Source organism: Drosophila yakuba, chromosome 3L, assembly GCF_016746365.2.
Source record: "Drosophila yakuba strain Tai18E2 chromosome 3L, Prin_Dyak_Tai18E2_2.1, whole genome shotgun sequence".
Classification (NCBI taxonomy): domain Eukaryota; kingdom Metazoa; phylum Arthropoda; class Insecta; order Diptera; family Drosophilidae; genus Drosophila; species Drosophila yakuba.
The window spans coordinates 10,965,031-10,985,289 of NC_052529.2; the positions used below are offsets into that span (position 1 = coordinate 10,965,031).

At 41.2% G+C, this 20,259-nt stretch overlaps 7 protein-coding genes across 9 annotated transcripts; 4 read left to right on the top strand and 3 right to left on the bottom strand.

The window, feature by feature from the left end:
- Positions 1–391: 391 nt before the first annotated feature.
- Positions 392–1,766, bottom strand: LOC6533626 (pollen-specific leucine-rich repeat extensin-like protein 1). The gene is made up of 2 exons (XM_002094297.3): positions 1,661–1,766; positions 392–1,460 (listed from the first exon to the last, which is right to left on the bottom strand). Exons 1-2 carry the CDS (start codon positions 1,670–1,672, stop codon positions 489–491), a joined length of 984 nt encoding a protein of 327 aa, XP_002094333.1. The 5' UTR covers positions 1,673–1,766; the 3' UTR covers positions 392–488.
- Positions 1,767–2,533: 767 nt separating this feature from the next.
- On the top strand, positions 2,534–3,660 carry LOC6533627 (MIP18 family protein galla-2). The gene is made up of 2 exons (XM_002094298.4): positions 2,534–2,755; positions 2,809–3,660. The coding sequence occupies exons 1-2, from the start codon at positions 2,635–2,637 to the stop codon at positions 3,156–3,158; spliced, it is 471 nt and encodes a 156-aa protein (XP_002094334.1). The 5' UTR covers positions 2,534–2,634; the 3' UTR covers positions 3,159–3,660.
- Positions 3,661–3,722: 62 nt separating this feature from the next.
- On the bottom strand, positions 3,723–5,968 carry LOC6533628 (mitochondrial inner membrane protein OXA1L). Of its 3 annotated transcripts, none has more exons than XM_039374336.2 (4): positions 5,830–5,968; positions 5,397–5,466; positions 4,229–5,285; positions 3,723–4,156 (listed from the first exon to the last, which is right to left on the bottom strand). In XM_039374336.2, exons 1-4 carry the CDS (start codon positions 5,883–5,885, stop codon positions 3,972–3,974), a joined length of 1,368 nt encoding a protein of 455 aa, XP_039230270.1. In that variant the 5' UTR covers positions 5,886–5,968; the 3' UTR covers positions 3,723–3,971. The 3 variants fall into 3 exon arrangements, with proteins under 3 accessions (XP_039230270.1, XP_015050193.1, XP_002094335.1); XM_015194707.3 differs by having other exon boundaries at positions 5,397–5,670; positions 5,856–5,966; XM_002094299.4 differs by having other exon boundaries at positions 5,397–5,670; positions 5,830–5,966.
- Positions 5,969–9,299: 3,331 nt separating this feature from the next.
- LOC6533629 (pupal cuticle protein Edg-78E) lies at positions 9,300–10,059 on the top strand. The gene is made up of 2 exons (XM_002094300.4): positions 9,300–9,406; positions 9,577–10,059. Exons 1-2 carry the CDS (start codon positions 9,395–9,397, stop codon positions 9,967–9,969), a joined length of 405 nt encoding a protein of 134 aa, XP_002094336.1. The 5' UTR covers positions 9,300–9,394; the 3' UTR covers positions 9,970–10,059.
- Positions 10,060–11,377: 1,318 nt separating this feature from the next.
- On the top strand, positions 11,378–12,274 carry LOC6533630 (pupal cuticle protein Edg-78E). The gene is made up of 2 exons (XM_002094301.3): positions 11,378–11,482; positions 11,767–12,274. Exons 1-2 carry the CDS (start codon positions 11,471–11,473, stop codon positions 12,157–12,159), a joined length of 405 nt encoding a protein of 134 aa, XP_002094337.1. The 5' UTR covers positions 11,378–11,470; the 3' UTR covers positions 12,160–12,274.
- A 1,203-nt stretch (positions 12,275–13,477) lies between these two features.
- LOC6533631 (endocuticle structural glycoprotein SgAbd-8) lies at positions 13,478–14,346 on the top strand. Its single transcript, XM_002094302.3, has 2 exons — positions 13,478–13,857; positions 13,922–14,346. The coding sequence occupies exons 1-2, from the start codon at positions 13,846–13,848 to the stop codon at positions 14,276–14,278; spliced, it is 369 nt and encodes a 122-aa protein (XP_002094338.1). The 5' UTR covers positions 13,478–13,845; the 3' UTR covers positions 14,279–14,346.
- Positions 14,347–15,086: 740 nt separating this feature from the next.
- Positions 15,087–18,683, bottom strand: LOC6533632 (diphosphoinositol polyphosphate phosphohydrolase 1). The gene is made up of 4 exons (XM_002094303.4): positions 17,493–18,683; positions 16,344–16,442; positions 16,118–16,273; positions 15,087–16,054 (listed from the first exon to the last, which is right to left on the bottom strand). The coding sequence occupies exons 2-4, from the start codon at positions 16,440–16,442 to the stop codon at positions 15,776–15,778; spliced, it is 534 nt and encodes a 177-aa protein (XP_002094339.1). The 5' UTR covers positions 17,493–18,683; the 3' UTR covers positions 15,087–15,775.
- Between the last annotated feature and the right edge of the window lie 1,576 nt (positions 18,684–20,259).

Genomic DNA, 20,259 nt, shown 5'->3' on the forward strand with positions numbered 1-20,259 from the left:
TCTAAGAATATTCCAATACAGTTTTACTATAATAGCAATTATTTGTGTCCGCCTCGTTGAGAACGTAAATTAAATTTATTACCAGGAAGCTACTTGGCGCATAAATATTTAGTGCTTGAAGGCGTTTGCAATAATTTTCGTCAAAACCAAAACTTTATAATTACCAGTTTAGTATTAAGTGTTATGAAATAACTAAGTATATTTAAAACTTCATTTCTGTGCCTGTTCTATCATATTCATTTTTAGAACTTCTACAAAAATGATCCAATTCAAGTCGGAATTGCTGTAGGCACCACTTTTTAGACAATTCATTGTGTTTATTAGCTAAAAGCTACCTTTTTATAGGTCTCCATCCACCTAAATATTTATTAATTAATTAACACACCGTCCCTTTATGTAAGCATGTTAATATTTATTTTTATTTTAGTTCGTTTTCGCTGACTACAAATCTCGTGATGGTCCCATTAGCGTCTTTTGGCATGGGAAGCCTAGGCCTTTGCTTTCTCCTTGCTTTCCTCGGAACTGGAAGTGGACTTATCCGCGTGCTTGTTCTTCTCGAAGAGCTCGGCCACGGGAATGGGATGGGGAATGTGGAGATTGGGGATGGAGGGAGTGGTGCTGCCCAGCTCCGACTTTGTGGTGGCCGGCAGATCGGTGGTGGTGGCTTTGGTTTGCGTGGGCACGGGAATATCGCGCTTATGACGCTGTTCCGGCGCCTTTCCACCGGTCAGAGATTCGATGGCCTTCTGCAGCTCCTCGGCTCGGTGGGGATTATGCTGCAGGGACTCACGGGCCTTCACGCTGTCGGGTTTCTCCACGGTCTCGCGCTTCTCCTGCTTCTTGGGCAACTCGGCGGTGTGAGCCACAGCGGGCAAGGCATGGGGCAGCGAAAGATCCTCCACCTGGGGACGATCACCCGCGTCATCCTTGTGGCCCTCCTCATGGTGAGCCTCACGTTTTTCCTTCTTGTGTTCATGGGCTTCGGGTGCCTGCTTCACTTCCTCCTTGTGGGGAGCCGCATCGTCACCATGGTGACCCTCCTCGTGGTGAGCTTCCCGTTTCTCCTTCTTGGGTTCCGGCACCTCGGGAGCCTCCTTCACTTCATCCTTTTGGGGCACTGCATCGTCACCGTGGTGGCCCTCCTCGTGGTGAGCTTCCCGCTTGTGCTTGTGCTCATGTGGTACTTCCGGCGAAGCCTTCTGCTCTTGATGACTAAGAAGGATGGGCTCCGCGGGATCGATCAGTTGGTGGGCCTTCACGCTGTCGGGTTTCTTGGGTTCATTACGCCTCTCGCGATTCAAGGTGGGAGCATCCTTAAGCAGGACAACCTTGGCCGTGGGCTTGGGGTCAACGAGCACATCGGGACTGATGGGACTGGGTCTGGAGAGCTCTCCAGAGGCGGACTCCTTGACGTCCACAGGTGCTGCCTGGGTGAAAGCCACCAGGGCTAGGAGAATAATCTAAGAAAATGTACAACATGGATTAGAGCACATTTTAGATTCTTGGGGAATTTTTAAAAAATGTTGAATTTTAATATCATTCAAAAGTAAAATCGCTTAGCACCCCTTAATTAACCGATTACAATATTGTGTATAAACAAACACGATGACATTTTCACTTTTCGTGGAAAATCTTAAAGAAAACTGAGCTCTCGACTTACAACCGACTTCATGCTGACCGCTGGGAGATGTGACCCAAACTGCTGATCTGAGCCAAGTGGCGACCCATTTTATAAACCCAACCGATCGGAGGCTCCTCCACTCCGTTGGCAGCGGCTGTTAACCAGTTTGTAATTCGGTGCTAATTGCGAATAGATGCACGCCAAGTGCACGGAAACCCGTTCACAATGTAAATCTGCTTTTCTACGTTGATATTGATAAGTCTGGCTAATTATAACCCGAGGAAATCGGCGTCAAGTGCGCCGGCTTCTCGCGCTTCTCGTAAAAGCAGCGATATGGAATAAAAATATGGAAAATAAAAGCGGGTTTGGCCGGCGAAATGGGCTCAAGGCTTAGTCAGCAGCGCTACCAAGTACGGACTCATCCACATCCACATCTGCTGGCCATTTAGCACTCGCTCGCAAAAAAGTTAAGCTTGGTTTAACCTAAGTTAAGTATTCCCGCAGCTAATTTGAGGAGCACATAAATATGGATCGCGAGGCGTCTGTAATTACGCCCTTTACGTAAGTTGACAGGTAAACATATCAATTGTGCGATGTTTTCCTGGAACTGTACGTTGTGATTTGATGTGATTGATCCAGTAATTGCCCTGAATTTGTATCGAATTTAAGTTGAAATAATTCAAAGCTCAGAAAAAACTACAGGTCAACTGTGATTAACTTAAAATTATTGAATTAAACATCAATAATTAAGCTGAGTAGTGTGATGCGCGCATAAATGTATAATTAATTCAATGAACTAGTTTATCAAAAAATTAACAAAATGGGATCCATTTCAAATTCAAATCAATTTCGCGCCCAAAAAGTGTCTGCACACCATAAACTGAATGTGGTGTTTTTTGGGAACTTTCTAGTGCGAAAAGTGCGGACACACTGAAGACTGTTAGTTATTGTTTCCATTTCTTCTCCTCAAAAAACGTGTAAATAAAAAGTTTTAAAAGGAAGAACAGTACAAAATGCCCACGGAAATCGAGAACATTAACCCCAATGTCTACGAGAGAATCAAGGATAGGGCATTGACCGCCAACGAAGAAGACGAAAACGTGCCCGATCCCTTTGACAAACGAGAGATTTTTGGTGAGATAAAAAAAGATTGCTGAGGAATATATCTAATAAATAGCAATTGCCAGATCTCATCAGGAATATTAATGACCCGGAGCACCCCTTGACCTTGGAGGAGCTGCATGTGGTGCAGGAGGATCTCATCCAGATAAACAATGGCCAGAATTCCGTGCACATCAGCTTCACACCGACGATTCCCCATTGCTCGATGGCCACTTTGATTGGGCTTTCCATCCGGGTGAAGTTGCTCCGCTCGCTGCCACCCCGCTTCAAGGTCACCGTGGAAATAACGCCCGGCACGCACGCCTCCGAGCAGGCGGTGAATAAGCAACTGGCGGACAAGGAACGAGTGGCTGCTGCTCTGGAGAACAATCACCTCGCCGAGGTGATCAACCAGTGCATCTCCGCCAAGGGTTAACTATTTAACTATTTATCCTCGTTTTGGATATATACACATATGCTGTTGGTTTAGTAATAATAATATTGGTCTAAAGAAAGTTGGTGCCTGTTTTCCCTTTCCGAATCGATTGTGATTGTGTAGTTGGTTTTTGAGGTATGGTAATGTTTATTAATCGTAATTGTTTGTTTCCCTGTTTGGTTGGTAATTATAATTGTTTTTTATACCCATGATAAGACTTATGTGGATAGATTAACAATTATTCAAATTGGCTTAATGTTTACTTTTATTTTTCCAGTTATTTACAAAGCTATTGAAGGTTTTATTTATTTTCCGAGCCTATGCTAACTAATAGCTAGTAATCGAGGTCAGCAACTTGAAAATCCACCCGGTTTCGAATGATTGATGATTTTTGATTTTATAGTCTACTAATTGAGTGCCCAGCATTTTAACTTAGGCAAATAGTATTTGATGAGCACTTTTATATTTGTTAAAGTAATATAAATGACTTAATTCTCCACAATCATTTTCATACTTGATTGCCTTTTAAGACCGTATCTTATCTCAACTGAAAACACACATCGATTTAATTTATGGGTGATCATGTATTAATATACATTCGTATCTTCCATGACGAATTTATTTTACAGCGATTACATCTACCAAAACTTTGCCTCCAACTTCTCAAATTAGGATTCATCAGCAAACAGTTTGCCTCTGTATATATACAATCTATATTTTAGCAGCAAAACGGATGATGAAAAACTATAGACTAAAGGGTTAAATTAACGTAACAAGACACAGCGCTCAGCGGCGATTACAGGATGCGAGGAACTATCCCTGCTTGTTGGGCGGCTCCTTTAGCCGCATGTGCGGCTCCGCGGAGATGGGCTTCGCTACATTCGTGGGATCGTACTTGTACGTCTTGACCAGCGGACCCTTGCCTGCCTTGGCGAATCGGATCTCGTCCAGGCGCTGTCGCTCCTCGATTTCCTTCGAGATCTTCATGTTGTCCCAGGCTGGAAAAGTGATTGAAAAGCTTGTAAATCGGAAAAGCTCAATGATAAAGCGGGAAAATCATTGTTACTTACACTCCTTCATTCCGCCGACGAATCCCTTTTTGGGTGGCAGTGCACTGGGCGCATGGGTCAGCATCTTTTCGATCTTAAAGTACTCCCTCACGGAGGGAATCCTCAGCACGGCAACCTGTCCCAACGATATGAAGTTACTGCAGGCCCAGTAGGTCAAAATGGCAGCAGGGAAGTTCATCGTGAACGGGAAGATCACAATGGGCAGGGCTCTGAGCACATATTTCATGGTGTTCATGTTGGCAGCCGACAAGCGAGCCGAATCCGTTCCAATCTCAATGGTCAGGTACAACGTGGCGCTGGTGATCATGGGCAGCAGATAGAAGGGATCCGCCAAGGTGAGATCTGTGAACCAGAAGAGGCCGCCATCCCGCATAGATTCCACCGGCGCGTTGGCCATCTGTCGCAGTCCCATGAAGAAGCTAATGAAGAGCGGGGCCTGTGCCAAGGGAACCACCATGTTCTTGAGAGGATTGACGCCTTTCTCCCGCATGAACAGCATCATTTCCTGGGCATAACGAGCGGATTCAATGGCATTTCCGGACTGCCTGGCCTCGGTCATCTTTAGCTGTAGCATCTGCATCTGCGGCATGTTGTTGTTCATCTTGGCGGAGTTCCTCTGGGCTAAGATGACCAATGGAAAGATTATGGTTCGCACTGCGAGTGTTCCAATGGCGATGGTGCCCCACCAGGGAATATCCCAGGTGCAGTGCAAGAATTCCATGCAATTCTGCACCATGCCCACCGGCGACCAGCCGCCCAAGCCAATTGAGGCGAAGGAGGGTTCTCCTGCGGCATTCACCACGTCCAGTACATTTAGACCATCGGTGGGTGGGGGCACTGGAGCAGCGGGTATGTCCGGCAGATCAACTAGTTCCGTTTTCGGCACCGCCTGCATGAACTCCTCGCCCTTGCTGGCTGAAACTCCCGCTGCAGCTGCTCCACCACTGGCGAAACGAAGCTGGCCGAGATTGGACCATTTCTCGGGGGTCGACAAGGGCAAACTGCTGCCCCTGGTAATCCTTTGGAGGTGGAGATCTCTCCTGCCTCCCGCAGATGCCTGCAAAGCAGAGTTTTCATTGAAATTTGGGTACTTTTTCGAACACAAACATTGGCCGACTTGCAGGTTATGTCACAGGTCGCCGGCTCTTTTTCAATGATCTTCACTCACCTGTGGGTTGAAACGGCCGGCTGCCGAACTCAAGGCCATCGCCTCGTTCGTTGTCCTCCAAAGCTGCATCCTGTGGGCGAGCATTTTGTGCGCTGCGCTCGTAATTTGGTCAAAATAAAATTAAAAGATAAAATTCGCCTCGTTTCGAGTTGGGCGAGTGCGAGTGAGATGGCAAAAGGCACGCGGGCGGGTGAATGGCAAGAAAGAAGCAGAACAGCACAGCTGTTCAGAGAGAGCGCCCTCTGGCACTTTTTATTGAGACTAACGTTGGGCGCTGAAATTTGAAATCAAAACCACAACTTATTCCATTAAATCTGTATTTTAAAATTACATTTTGTAATTAATAGTTTTTACAAATAATAAAATATGTATTATTATTATTTATTTAAAAATATGAAATATCTCTTTGAACCATTTCTATTATTTTACATACTTGTATTTATTAATCATTCCGCTTACTTTACTTTTTTCCTTGCTGGTTATCTTCATCAACCCCTTGAAGACCTTAGCTTGGCTAAAATTTCATGTTGACTTAAAATTTTATTTTGAATAACCCCACTACTGACAAAAATCCAGAAGCCTGCCTTTTAACCTCCTCAAATTCTTTAGTACATTGTCCTTATTTGATTCCATGGCAAATTATATCATGGGTTGTGACAATAAAGTTTAATTAAAACTGCATAACCAAACTATGATATTTAAAGAGTCGTTAAAATATAAATATTTCTTAGTTCCATTGTTTTTTTGACATTAAAATAAAATTGGTTCTCAAGCAAAGACACTCAAACAACATTGTGAAAGGTGCGAAAAGTCATTTTTAAATTAGGAGCCCAATAAATTAAGAGCCAGTTAATTTTTGGAAAACTACATTAATAATCTCGCAACTCGCTGTTAAAATCCATTCAAATATTGACATCCCGGAAGGCCAACAGGTTATGGGAAAATGCTAAAAGTCAATATGACATATTTGGCAATATATGTATCAGTTTCAGTTTCAAATTCAGTCCAATTAATATGCACACGAGTTCAGCCCAATTAATTTGCATTTCATTTAATACACTAAAAATGAAGTCTTAATGTTTGGACACATGACAACCTTTTAAAGCAGTTTGAATAAAATTATTCGCCTTAAAATAAGAGGGTCGTGTATGCTTTGACCTAGTCATTAAAAGTATTTTTATGTAACATTAAAAAGACAAGTTAACCCACGCGTTTAAATAAATTTTCAAACTACTTTTTAGAAAACATAAAACTAATTTACTGACTTACATTTAAGTAAATGAAATCCTTTCAAAACTGCCTTAGATTATATACATCTTTAAATCTATTATTTCGGAGAAAAAAACACTTGCCTTAATATTATTATTCTCCATGGATGGTTAATATATTTCCTTTATAATATTTATATTAAACTAATTTAAAATAGTGTATACTGATGTCGTGTCTAAAAATATAATATATTCAGTTCTCATTAGGAATACGATGATCTCTTTATGAAGATTGGCATGGGAAATATAAATTATAAATTCTTTTCGGCATGGCTGACAAAACTTGCACTAATATTGACGCCTGATCTGCATAAAACTGAATCGAAACCTGAGAGATTATATGCAAAATTATACATATCTTTACCCCAAAATCGGTGTGAGTTATTGAAGCCACCGAAGCCATTGACGCGCACCTCAAAGCAAAACCAATTTGTTTATTAATGAAAGGAAAACCAGAAAACCGAATAAATCGTCTAAATATACTATAATATTTGGAACTAGTTTATGCGAAAGATGCAGTTTTTGAGTACAAAAGGTAATCGTTACTAAGTAGTCACTCAAATATAGCAAATGTCATCATTTTTGGAATCGACCTTACTCCTTTCTTGGTACCACTTTTGGGGATATATTTCTTTATTTGACTCGTCTTAACTATGGATAAATGGCCCTTAAACGACTTACAACATTCGGTTAGTGTGAGCGACTTAAATCTATTTTAGTATGATTTATTTAAATTTATGCGAGACTTCGGCAATGCGGGAAGGTTGTTTTCAGTGGCAGTAAAGACTGAGCTTTAAGATTTCCAATCACTTTTAAGCCACACTTTAAAAGGCAGCCTCCTCTAATAAACGACATTATTAAGTGGCATTAAATTAATAATCATAATCGTATATCACTATGCATAATTATGAGAATAAAGTTCAGGGGATCCCCTGTCTAAATTCGTGACGACAGCAAGTCCAAGGGTGCTAAATGCGTAATCGATGTTTGATCTGTTCGCAGAATTAACACGCCACTGTGCCTAAAATCGGTAAATTAATAAATCTTTTAAATGTCTTCGACACGTTACCATGTTACCGAAACCCACAAAAAAATCTAACTTCGTCTTCAACGCAATACATTTCCTATCGATCCGAGCAGACGGACTATTTCACTCTTGGCGTGTGTCATAAAGTTTAGTTTTACGACCGACGTGTTCTCATCGCATGGATATCTCCTCAAGGCCAGGCCACCCAAGTTGCATAATCTCATTGGCACTGGCACATCGAAGAACTATCAGCACAGTGGGCAAAAGCAGCCATTAAAGGAGGAAAAGGTTCCAAGTCCTCAAGGAGAATCTCAGTATTTAATAAAGATTTTATAGCATCAAGATAGTCTTGATAATGAACCATTTGTTTTAACTGAATAAAGCTCTTAAAGTCTCTTTATTATTGGTGAATATTTTTTATATATTTTCTAAGTAAAAGATCATCCAATGTTAAAAACCTAGTTGTAAGAACTTGAATATGTGAAAGTACCTATGCTTAAATATAGTGTAGACATGAGTTATCAATATCAATATGCAACAGATTTCCCTAATCGAAGCTATAAATAATGAAATATATAAGATTTTATTATTTTTTTAAGCTTCCTGTTGGCTGGAGAACTGGTCGCGAGCCACCGTGCTAGAATATGCTGTGATATTTTGAGAAATCGCATTAAAGGTGCCGCTGGTGACAAGATACGTTTTGTAGTCTTTGGATTTGGATAAGACGGACTAGGCGCGCCTGGCAACGGGTTAATCCAGTTTGATATCTCACTCTGTGTACCAATTAGGCATTAACTCACTTTTATGAACCAATTTGTTAAACGCACACATTTCAGCACCTCCGACAAACTCTACAAATGCGTAGAGCTATGAAAGGGTTGGACGAATCAAACTGGAAAAGTTAACCATTGAGCGTTGAGCAGACTGGAGTAAAACCATAAATTATGCTAAAATTGTATCGAGACTGGTCTGTGTTTTAAATGCACTTAATTAATACACCTTTTTGGGTGCGCCGGCTGAAACTGAATTTGGAACCAGAAACCGATGTCTAACATCCAACGGATCTCCAACCTCTAAGCGGACCTATGCGGCTGCGACATTGACATTGCCGCATGGGGTTCGAAATAACTTTTGCTCATGCAGTGCCCACACGCACAGCAGCGGTCAAGCTCGTAGGAGCGATGTGCAACAATCCAGTAATAAGCTGCCTAAGTGGGATTATGAATTACTCGATTGATATGTAAGTATTTTTAAAACATAATTGTGTAGAAAATAAATGATAATTGTTAAATAAAATTCAAGGAACAAGGCACGCATAGATTACATGTATTTATTAATTATTTAATATTTACTATTATTATTATTAATAATTTAATTATTATTTTAAACACATACTGCTTGTGTATTCACCTTAGTTGTGTGACTGTGCGTCACATCTATCCATGACTGGAAACTAAAAGAGTGGATTTTTGAACTTGTGCGTGGCTCTTCGGCTCTTTAGTCACTCTTAGTGCTCCAGTTTGGCCAATTTGGGCTTTCGGCTTTATTGTTATTCAGATGAGTTTCCTGCAGCAGAGCGGAATAGTGGTTTCGGTGTATCTTGTTTCATGTCGAGAATCAGTATAAAAACCTTTGCAATCTGCAGAAAAGTCACATTCACAGTCGTCTCTCAGCTTAGACAAACGCACTCCAAGCCATCCAAGATGTTCCGCTACGTAAGTCAAATATTCGCAGGATATTCGCTTCGAGGCTTAACAAATAAATAAAAAATTGTTTGATAATCTAAAAAATTAATAAATGTAAAATGCATAGAACCTTACACAAATCACGCAATCGAAAATTGCCTTTGACCAATTCTAACTAACTGTGATCCACGTGTTTATAGCTGCTCGTCGCCTCCGCCTTCCTGGCCTGCGCCTACGCCGCCGCCACCTACAACCAGGACGGCAGTGCCTACATCACCAAGATCGGCTCTGACATCCAGCCCGAGGGCAACTACAACTACCAGTACGAGACCAGCAACGGAATCGCCGCCCAGGAGGCCGGAATCGGAGGAAACCACGCCAGCGGAGGCTACTCGTACTACTCTCCCGAGGGTCAGCTCGTCCAGATCTCGTACGTTGCTGATGCCAACGGCTACCAGCCCCAGGGAGCCCTCCTGCCCACTCCTCCCCCAATCCCAGCTGCCATCCTGAAGAGCCTGGAGTACATCCGCACCCATCCCCAGTACGTCGAGAAGCAGTACCGCCAGCCCGCCCTCCAGAGGGTCTTCGGTTAAGCAGGAGAGGAAGTCTCATGTGATAACAAATCAAGAGCTTTACTACGATTTAAAAAAGGTTTTAAAATAAAGAAAAAGTAATTACATTAATCGATTGTTTGTTTGTCAAAAAAATATACATTCTAGACTTTTAAACTATAAGGATGGCCTAGAATAATGGGTTGTTAATATGAAATACGGCTTAAGATATCCGATTTTTTACAAAAAATGTTTTTTTTAATTTTTTGATAAAAAATAATCCTTTTTTTTCGATAGCACCAAAAATAGTTGTCCAAAAGTGGAATGCCATACCTCGTTGAATTCGTAACAAAATTCCCTATCGATCCATGTACATAAATAAGAATGCTAATTTTTTGCCATTTTTCGCAAATTTTGATGATGGTACCCCCTTATCCAAAATGCGAAAATTTGTTAAATTTTTTTTTTTGAAAATCGAAAAAGTAGGGATAGACATGGTTAGCTATGTTTATAAGCAGCACAAAACAGTATTTATTTTAGATGTGCGGCCATTATTGGCCAAGTTATGGGGAAACCGCCGATTGAAAATATCCGATTTTTTACAAATTTTTTTTTTTGATTTTTTGATAAAAAATAATCCGTTTTTTTCGATAGCACCAAAAATAGTTGTCCAAAAGTGGAATGCCATACCTCGTTGAATTCGTACCAAAATTCCCTATCCACACGTGTTCAAAAAAGAAATTCATATTTTTTTGCCATTTTTTGCAAATTTTGATGATGGTACGGTACCCCTTATCAAAAATTCAAAAATTTGCAAAATTTTTTTTTTCGAAGATTGAAAAAGTATGGATAGACATAGTTAGCTATATTTATTAGCAGCACGCCGATTGAAAATAAGTATTTAATAGTTTACTAAAAATACTTGTTTGTGATTGTGATTGTGGATTTAGTTGTCAAGGGTTTTCAGAGCAAGTTTGTTGTACCCAACTTTGTAAAATTAAATTTGATATCGCCTAAATGTTTAATTTAGCTGCCTATTTCGAGTTGATAACGATTTGATTATCTTCTCTTTAATGGTTTGGACCATAATTGGTTAACATAAAGCTAATGTCACTTTTGTAAGCTAAAGCAATGCAAAAATGGTTCGTTTAATTTGATCAATTAATTAATGATAATTTTTAATAAAAAACTTATGAGATTCTATCAAAATATATTTGCATATGTTTTTTTTTAATATATGCACAATTTGTTGTATAAACTATAACTATATTGCCCGATGAATAATTATCCATATTTTAAGAGTCCAACTTCAGTTAGCATGTGTCTCTTTACCTTTTTAAGCCGCTCATGCCGCTCCAGTTTGGTCAATCTCAGTTTGGCCATTGTTATTCATATGAGTTTCCTGCACTCGGCCGTAAAAGTTGCTTGGGTGGATCTGGTTTCGTATCGAGAATTCCTATAAAACATTGCTGAACTCCAGCAGAGTCATCATTCAGAGTCGTCTCTTAGTCGCAGACACACGCACTCCTCCAAATCAGCCAAGATGTTCCGCTACGTAAGTACAAAGGAAGGATAACTATACAAAAGCAGTGAAATTCAAGGATATCCTATCCTATCCTAATAATTTGACTATAAAAATTTCATGAGAAACTAAGTTTAATAGTGAAAACATGCTGGATTTATAGATACTCGTATCATTATTAGAATAGAATATTAAAAGTTTCATTAGTGCAACACTGCAATGTTGCATAAAGAAATATTTAATATTTCCACTAATTGCTTTTATGTCAATATATGTTATGTCAGTCCCCTAATAGTATTAATAACCTTGTCTTTTAGATGCTCGTCGCCTCCGCCATCCTGGCCTGCGCCTACGCCGCCGCCACCTACAACCAGGACGGCAGTGCCTACATCACCAAGCTCGATGCCGACATCCAGCCCGAGGGCAACTACAACTACCAGTACGAGACCAGCAACGGCATTGCCGCCCAGGAGGCCGGAATCGGAGGAAACCACGCCAGCGGAGGCTACTCGTACTACTCTCCCGAGGGTCAGCTCGTCCAGATCTCGTATGTTGCTGATGCCAACGGCTACCAGCCCCAGGGAGCCCTCCTGCCCACTCCTCCCCCAATCCCAGTTGCCATCCTGAAGAGCCTGGAGTACATCCGCACCCATCCCCAGTACGTCGAGAAGGAGTACCGCAGGCCCGCTTTCCAGAAGGTCTTCGGTTAAGCGGAGTCGGGAGTCTCATGTGACAACACATCAAAAGCTTTATTACGAATCGTAAAAATGTTAATGTAGAAATGAAATAAACGACGAAGATGTAAAAACAATCTAAGAAGTCTAATTTGCTTTGCTTAGTGTAACCTGGACCAACATCAGAGTTCATAAATTGAGCAAGAGGAATATGAAAAAATGTCCCTCCTCCGTAGCGTCTATAGTTCCTAGGACCGAATGGATGGAAAACATGGTTAGCCCGATTGACCATCCTGATCAAGAAAATCTATACTTTTTTAAAACCGATCTTTAGTTCTATCTGCTTCATAGCCTTTCTTAAGAACATTATGTTATATATTTAATTTTTATGTGAGTGTGACAGCAGAAAGAACAATGAACTAGAGCGAACGATACAGAGCTCATCGATTATCAGATACCTATTACTTAGCTAGTGGGATTGCGAGGGAAGATTTTAACAACTTTTTGACAATATAATGTTCTAATAAATGTTGATAGATTTTGGCCTGACAAGTTCTTGCATCTGCATGCGTCTCTCAAATTTTTAAATTGTATAGTTCCCGATATCTCGACGTTCACATAAACAAAGAGACATCGGTTCTTGTATACACTTCCACTCTACGAGTAACGGGTATATAAACTAATATAAAGGTAATATCCTTCACTACATGTAGTAGTGGCTAAAATAGTATTTATTAAATGTTGCTTAATGGTCCATTCGCCAATAGTTCGCGCAAATAGAAAGTTATATTTCATAGTATACTTTTTGGATAATACCAAAATGTCAAACGTTTTTCAACTTATTTAAATGCAAGCTAAACTATCTAAAATCGGCAGCAGTCGGTAGAAATTTACGATGACACTTGGTGTTTTGCTGGGTTTTCAAGTTCGACTCAGATCCGAACGCAAACTGCTCTGCCGGCATTTGCCCGCATTCATATTCGCATTTGCATATCATTAACAACAAAAGCCGCTAATCGACTGACAGCCGAATAGTATTTTGGCGCCTTCATACCGGATACTCTAACTTATCAGGATGGGTTGGCTTGGTGTCTAGCTTTGGTGTCTCTCAAAATACTATACCAACTATGCGTTTTCAGGTTTAAATTACACATTCTTGAGTTTGAAATGTCAACTTTTTCTTTTACATTAAATTCGTTTGTTTAAAATTTATATTAGATGTTATAAGTAAAATATATCACTTTTACTCTTGAGTCGCCAGACTTATAAAAAGAGAGTAAAATATTCGTTGACTTGTCTTTTGCACATTCAAACTCGGCTTACGATTTATATATTTATTATGAATATAAGTCAAGATGAGATAAGAAAAGAGGCATTGTGGGGCAGCATCTGTAAATCGAGATCGTTGATCTGCGATTTCTAAGGCGCAGATAAGGAGAGGCCTTAACTCATAGAGTTGGATGCATGGGTTATAGGGCGCCTGGGTCGTAAAGCCGTAGTAAAAACAAACAACAGGCAGACAACAAATGACAACGCTCGTAAAAACGCGGTCAAATTCATATTTTCACATGCGCGAATTAAATTAATAATTCGGATTGGCGAAGTGTCACCTGTTTGGCGATGTTGTAGGTGTAGGTCAGTGATCGTTAGGAGTATAAAACGATCTGTCGTCGAACTTGGAGATCAGTAATCAGTAGCAACTGCAGCGAATCCAGCACCAAAATGTTCAAGACCGTAAGACCGATGCGATAGTAGCGACTACAGAACATCTAATTAAGTTATCTTTTCCGCAATCAAGGCGCTAATCATTTCCCTGTTCCTGGTGGCCGCCACCCGAGCAGCAGATGAATCACAGGCCCAGACCATCAGGTACCGCAATGAGATCCAGCCAGATGGCTCTTACAGCTGGGAATATGGAACCTCCAACGGCATCGACGCCCAGGAGAGTGGAGTGGGTGGAGTCCAAGCTGCCGGTTCGGTGAGCTACGCTGCTCCAGATGGAACGCCCATCCAACTGCAGTACACTGCCGATGAGAACGGATACCGTCCGACTGGTGCCCATCTGCCCACGCCGCCTCCCATTCCGGATTACATCCTCAGGGCTTTGGCCTACATCGAGGCCCATCCATTCGAGAGGATTCAGCTGAAGAAGTAGTCCTTAAGCATCTGAAATAGATTTAATGTAGCAAAATTCGTATAAACAATAAACTAAATTTAGGAAAATCACCTTTTGTTTGATGTTCATTAGGCTGCAAGTATAAAGAAAGCAAAAGCTGAATTATTTTTTAAAAAGCAAACAACTCACGCTGTGTTTTGTTTTCTTCTTTATTGGTTGTAAATCATCGTTTAATTGCAACAATTTGTGATATAATTTAGCGTTCCGATAAAAGTTCGTTTGTCGGCTTTAGTTTGCAACTAAAGTTCAATTGATAGATTGATCAAATCATAGATTCAACTGCCAGACTTTGCTTCCATTGAGCTTGAGTTCAAATTTCGTTTTGTTGCGCGCTTTTGAAGTGCCAAAAAATCATCGAAAAAATGTCACATAAAATTGTTTAACTCGTATGTATCTTGTATCTCTTAAATCACATTGAAAACATGCTCCTCTTTTTCCTAGCTGTGTTAATATTATAATCGCAATTGTTTCTTTTTTTTTTTGCTTCTGAAAAGTACAACGTGCACATATCTTAGTAGTTGAATTAGTTCATAATATGTTGTTTGCTGGCTTCTCTAACTTCTCGCATTTTGTTTTTACAATAAGTTAACGTTTATCCTTATATTTCCCCTGCAGTGGGTTTTATATTCTTGCATAGGCAACTGTTGTTAAGTATATTAAGGTTTTCTAATGATTTATTTGCCGTCATTTGTCCAGTTCGTTAAGTTTGTCAAGTTGAGTCTAAGGTTTTTGTTTTTGTTTGTTTTGAAAATTGTCCTTGACTGTGGGTGATTTGAAACGAAATCGATTCGTTAGTCATCGCTTAAATAGGTTTCGTTTTATTTAGGCCGCTTAGCATAGTTAATTAAGATCTCCTTTTGCGCTTGTGAAAGCCTATTCCAATTGGTTTGCTTGTTACATTAATCAATTAAGACGCCTTTTGAGTAAATTATAAAAAAGAGTAGAAAAATCTAATAGATATCGTTAATCTGGATTTTGTTGTTTAGTTCATCTAGTTTTAGTTTTTGTTTTAGTTTAATTTCGTCTTTGCAAAAAGTGCTATTCGCTCAAAAATTATTACATGTTGTTTTCGTCTACATCTGCGTCGTGTTATAGATCTCGAATAATATAAGTTATCGCTAAGCATTGATCGAGTAGCGTTTTTGTTTTCTTCACCTCCTCTTCACTCTCTCTGGAGTAAACACATAAATTTAGTTCTGATACACTTACTAAAGACATAAATGAACGCCGTGACTTAAACTTAAACGCAAATGGGGCTATGTGGGGGATGCGGGGTAACATAAGTATCGCTTAACCAACATAATCTAGAAGACTGCCTGTCTATATGTAAATTTCCAAAATGTCAAAATGTGTATGGTTCTCGGTATGGGGTTAGTTGTAGGGTTAGTGTTGGATTAGTCTCGCGGTTAAGTGTGGTGTGCATGTGTGGTTCCTGCTTCCTGCGATCCGCATCCTGCTTCCTGCATCCCGATGCCTTTATGCCGTGGTGGGCGATGCGGCTGGGGTGGCGGCATTGGTCAACTTGGGCGGATGCGTGGCGTTCACCACGCGATTCGTGTTGTCCAGCGTCTTCGAGTGCTGCAGCTGCATTAGGTAGTGCTGCTGCGTCGGCTTGTGCAGCGCCAGCTGCGAAAGTGCATCATCGATGGTGAACCACTGGCGCTTGCGGCCGATGCTCCGCGAATCCTCCCACTCGTCCAGTTCCTGAGTGACGTTCATCACGAACACCTCGGTGCGATGCATGTGGTCATTGTTCTGAACGACGGGACACAGTTTAGAATCAGTTTGAATGGAAAGTAGCTCAAGTTGAAGTATTACCTCGAAAACACCCAGACAACGACCCAGATCGCCAACCACGCCGGCTTCCTCGAGCACTTCGCGTACGGCGGTCACCGCAGACTCCTCTTCGGGCTCAACACCGCCTCCTGGAACGATCCACAACTCCGGACGACGGGAAGAGGTAACCAAAAGTACCTGAGTAGTAAATTGTATGTTAATTGAATTTATTTCTTAAAATTGCGAAATCTTACGAAGTGTTACTCACCTCCGCCTCATTTTCCGATTTCACACAGATACAGGCAGCTCGCCGCCTGAACCCATCCTTGTCGTAGATGCGAGTCGAGTTGGGCTTCTCCTTGACCATCTGGAAAACAGAGCACCCAAAATAAGAACAGTCACATTCGAGGGCCATAAGTTTAGCCTGCCTGATCCCTTCAATATTTTACTCCCTTATTGCACGTTCGAAAATAACAATCGCGATAGGTGACAAAGCTCTTCATATATCATTTTATAGCTTGACGCCTTTAATTTAAATGTGCGGCACATGAAAATCGTGATTCCGGCCTTATCAGATGTGAGATTGTGGGGCCATTGGCGAATTGCACCGACTGTCCGTCCGGCTTATCACTTATCAACCGGTCTTTCTCCGGCGGATAGCGTGCCGTACTCGTTTCCCGATTTCGTTCCTCGTTAATGGTATATGGACTATTGTATGGCACTACTTTTTACAACTGCTGAGGGGGATACCAAACACGCGGCTAACATATTGATTGATCGGTGTGTTTATAATCGGAAAACGTTTAAAAACCCCATCAGACAGATTAGCAGACCGTTTGGTGCGGTAGGGAGTGCATACAAAGCAAGGTGTGCTTAATGGCCCTATATCAACTATAGTATTCAATGTTATCTTCATATAGGAGAATTTATAGCACTAATAACTAGACACTGAGCAAATTATCCATCTGCTACGTCCTATTGGACACTGCAGAAGCTTATAAAAAGAAATTTAAGTCTTTTATATGTCTGTTTTATGGATATACTATGGTCAACAAAAACGGAGGCTCTTAAATGAAATATCCAAGTGTATTACTAACGATTACCCTATGATTACCCTATACTAAGTAGGAAATTATCTGCACTTTGACGTATATATCATTAATGCAATCTTTATGGGATTTGAATATTCTATTAAGACCTACACTACAAAGAAAATCATTCTCATAAGAAGCTAAGTACTTGTAAACATTTTAAGCTTTGCATGTTAATATGTTTATATCTACGTGAGTAATCCCAACATTCCCCATACTTTATATAAGATACTACATATCTGTTTACTTTTGGGGGCACTATCAACGTATTCCTTGTAGGGTATCTTTCAGGTCTGTTCCACCCCGTTCCTTATCCCCGTTCTTACGTTTGCAGTGGTATTCGCTGATAGCAGATGCGCGTTGTTGTCTTCTTAGGCACTTGTTCTCCTCCTGCTCCGCGTCTCTTTCCCTCTTATCGCTCTGGCGCCCCTTCTCCTCGTCCGCTGCAACAAGTGTTGGATGTGTGTGTGTGGGGGGAGCTCTCGGTGTTTGCGTGTGGAAGTGGGGAGCCGGTCGCTTTTGCTTCTTGCGATTTTCTGCTTTTCTGGCGATCTCGTGCCGCTTTTTCGCAGGTGCTTCTCGGCCACTCTTGCGCTCCCTCGCTTTCCTCTTTCCTCCTGTTCCGCACACAACGGAACACAAAGGGAAATGGCGAAAAGTGCACAAACAAAATCTAAAGACGACAATTTCTGCGCTCGCACGTCACACGAGACGTTGTTTTGGTATTGGTGGTTGGTGTTCGTGTGCCGTGTGTTTTTGTTGTTTGGAAGTAGTAACGAAAAAAGAACTGTTTGTTTGTGTGGGTGGGTGTGTGTGTAGGGAAAAAGCGAGAAACAGAAACTTGTTGAAAATATACAACAAAAAGTCAAAAACGAGAAGAACCGAAATGAAGAAGGAAATAAAGCGCAGACAGGGCAGAATTATTTAACTACTTTGCAACAATTGCATGTTGTTTTTGTTTTTTGTTGTTGTATTGGTTTTACACGGGAGAGCGTGTGAAGCGGTTAAATGTATGCGTGTGTGAGTATCTTTTTCCTCGTCTGTCTCTCTCTCACACTCGTTCTTTGTCCCCAAACTTGAGATCCGATTTTAGATCCCAGCTTAAGTTGTTTGCTTTTGTTGCAGTTTCACAGCTCCTCTATCGCCTTTTTCGCCGTTATCCAAGCGACACACATGCACACATGCTTGCGCTTTCCATTGCCTCCGCAATATCCGGCTGCGAAGAATGTGCGAAACGAATTGGCACACGGCTGCTGGAAAAGCGGAAAACAAAACGACAAAACGCGTGCTTTTCACCGTTCGTTTTTGTTCACTTTGCGCTCTCTCTGTGCTCTGCTTAACATCTTTTCAATTGTTGTTCCAGTTGTGTTTGTTGTTCCACTCCATCCACGGAATTAATCAAAGTGCGCTCCACTTCGGTGCGAGGAGACGGCGAACGCACACAGTCTCACGTTTTGCGTTTGCTTTTCTCGCTTTATTCACGCTTATTCTATTCACTTTCCAACAGTGTGACCGCGCGACTATCGGAAAGTTACGCCGTCCGGCTTTTATATATTCATACTGCTTGTGCCATTTTCGATTTTGTAAATACCAAAAAGCCCTTTCAAATTGATTTTGTCCGCTAAGCTAAATCTTGAAATGCAAACAGTTCGGCCATTTGTAATATCAATATATAGTTAAGAATAATGCAAAAAGCTTGACATAGTTTGCCAGCAGTTAAATAGAATAATTGATTTATGGGTGGAAGTCTCCCCTATTGCGGTGCTTGTACTTGCTTCTTTAGGGTGTTGTTGTGGCGCCCTCTTTCGCTTTCGTCGCGAACATTTACACCAAGTTTGCATGACAGGCACTAGAGGGCGCACAAGTGTATTTAAACGTCTTGTATTGTTAGGCTGAAAATTATTTTTTTAAATATTTCTGTTTTGAGACTTAAAGCCATTTTATATTTTATTTGGACTTGACTTAAGATTGTAGTTTCAGTTTATTGTTATTGTTGTTGTTGGTGACTAAAACACTTTGATTATTTTCGGTAATCATAATTCCTTTGTATCGTCCTTTTTTTCAGAATCCTTGCGATGAAGACCATCCATGTCTTTTGCCTTAGTTTAACAAGTTTTTCATTGTCACAATTTTAGTGCTATCACATGTTATATTCAGCATAAATAAACTTGAATTAACCTTAAATTATCTTTAAGCATTTGAACTCTGCATACAAGTCAGCATGATTTACACGCTCGAGACCCCAACGCCGCCCAAAGAGTCGCACATTTTTGAGTCGCTGCCAGGAAAATTCGGTGAGGATACACTGAAAAGGAGGGGGAGTGCGAAGAGGACTTGCGGGCAGGTCGGAGGGGCTGACTTTATGACCCAGGCGCAGCGAGTTACCCAAAATTTGTTTCTTGTCCTGTTGTCTGTCGCAGGTTTTGTTGTAAGCTTTTAATGCAACTACTTAGCATGGAGCATGAAGCATGGAGCTTGCAGCATGGAGCACACGGGGCTTGGGGATTTCTTGGTGTCCTTGGCTCGCCTTAACCATTTTGGGGGAGAACTCCTCCCCCAATTGGCTCCTTGGCCGACTCCTTATGCGATCTCCTGGCTTCTTTTGCTTGCGACTGAGGCAAATTGCTTATTTCTTAATGCATTGCCATTTCCTTTTTTGGCTTTTCTTAGACAATTTGCCCCGGCATCGTGTCGCATGAGTTATGGCCTCAGTTTCCATTTCCATTGCCGTTTTCATTTCCATTTTCTTTTGGGTGACCATGCAGAAGTGTTAAGCAGTTTAACGCGCTTTTTTCATGTGCTTTCTTCGGCTTCTTGGGCTTCGTCCACAGCTTCAATGGGCGACACTTGTTTAGATGTTAATTCTGCCAAATCGATCGGCTGCTCCTGCCCGACTTCCTCGTCTCAGCCCCGCCCACTTTTCCGCTGGAGGGGCGGCACGCCTTGCTGCACATAAATTCAATGTCATAAATTTGGCACGAGGCGTCGCTCTGGCTACCAAAAAACTTTGCCTATTTGATGCGTTCGTATGACCTCAACCAGATAGAGAGCAATGAAGTCAAATGTGGACAGGAGGCGATGGTAATGGACCTC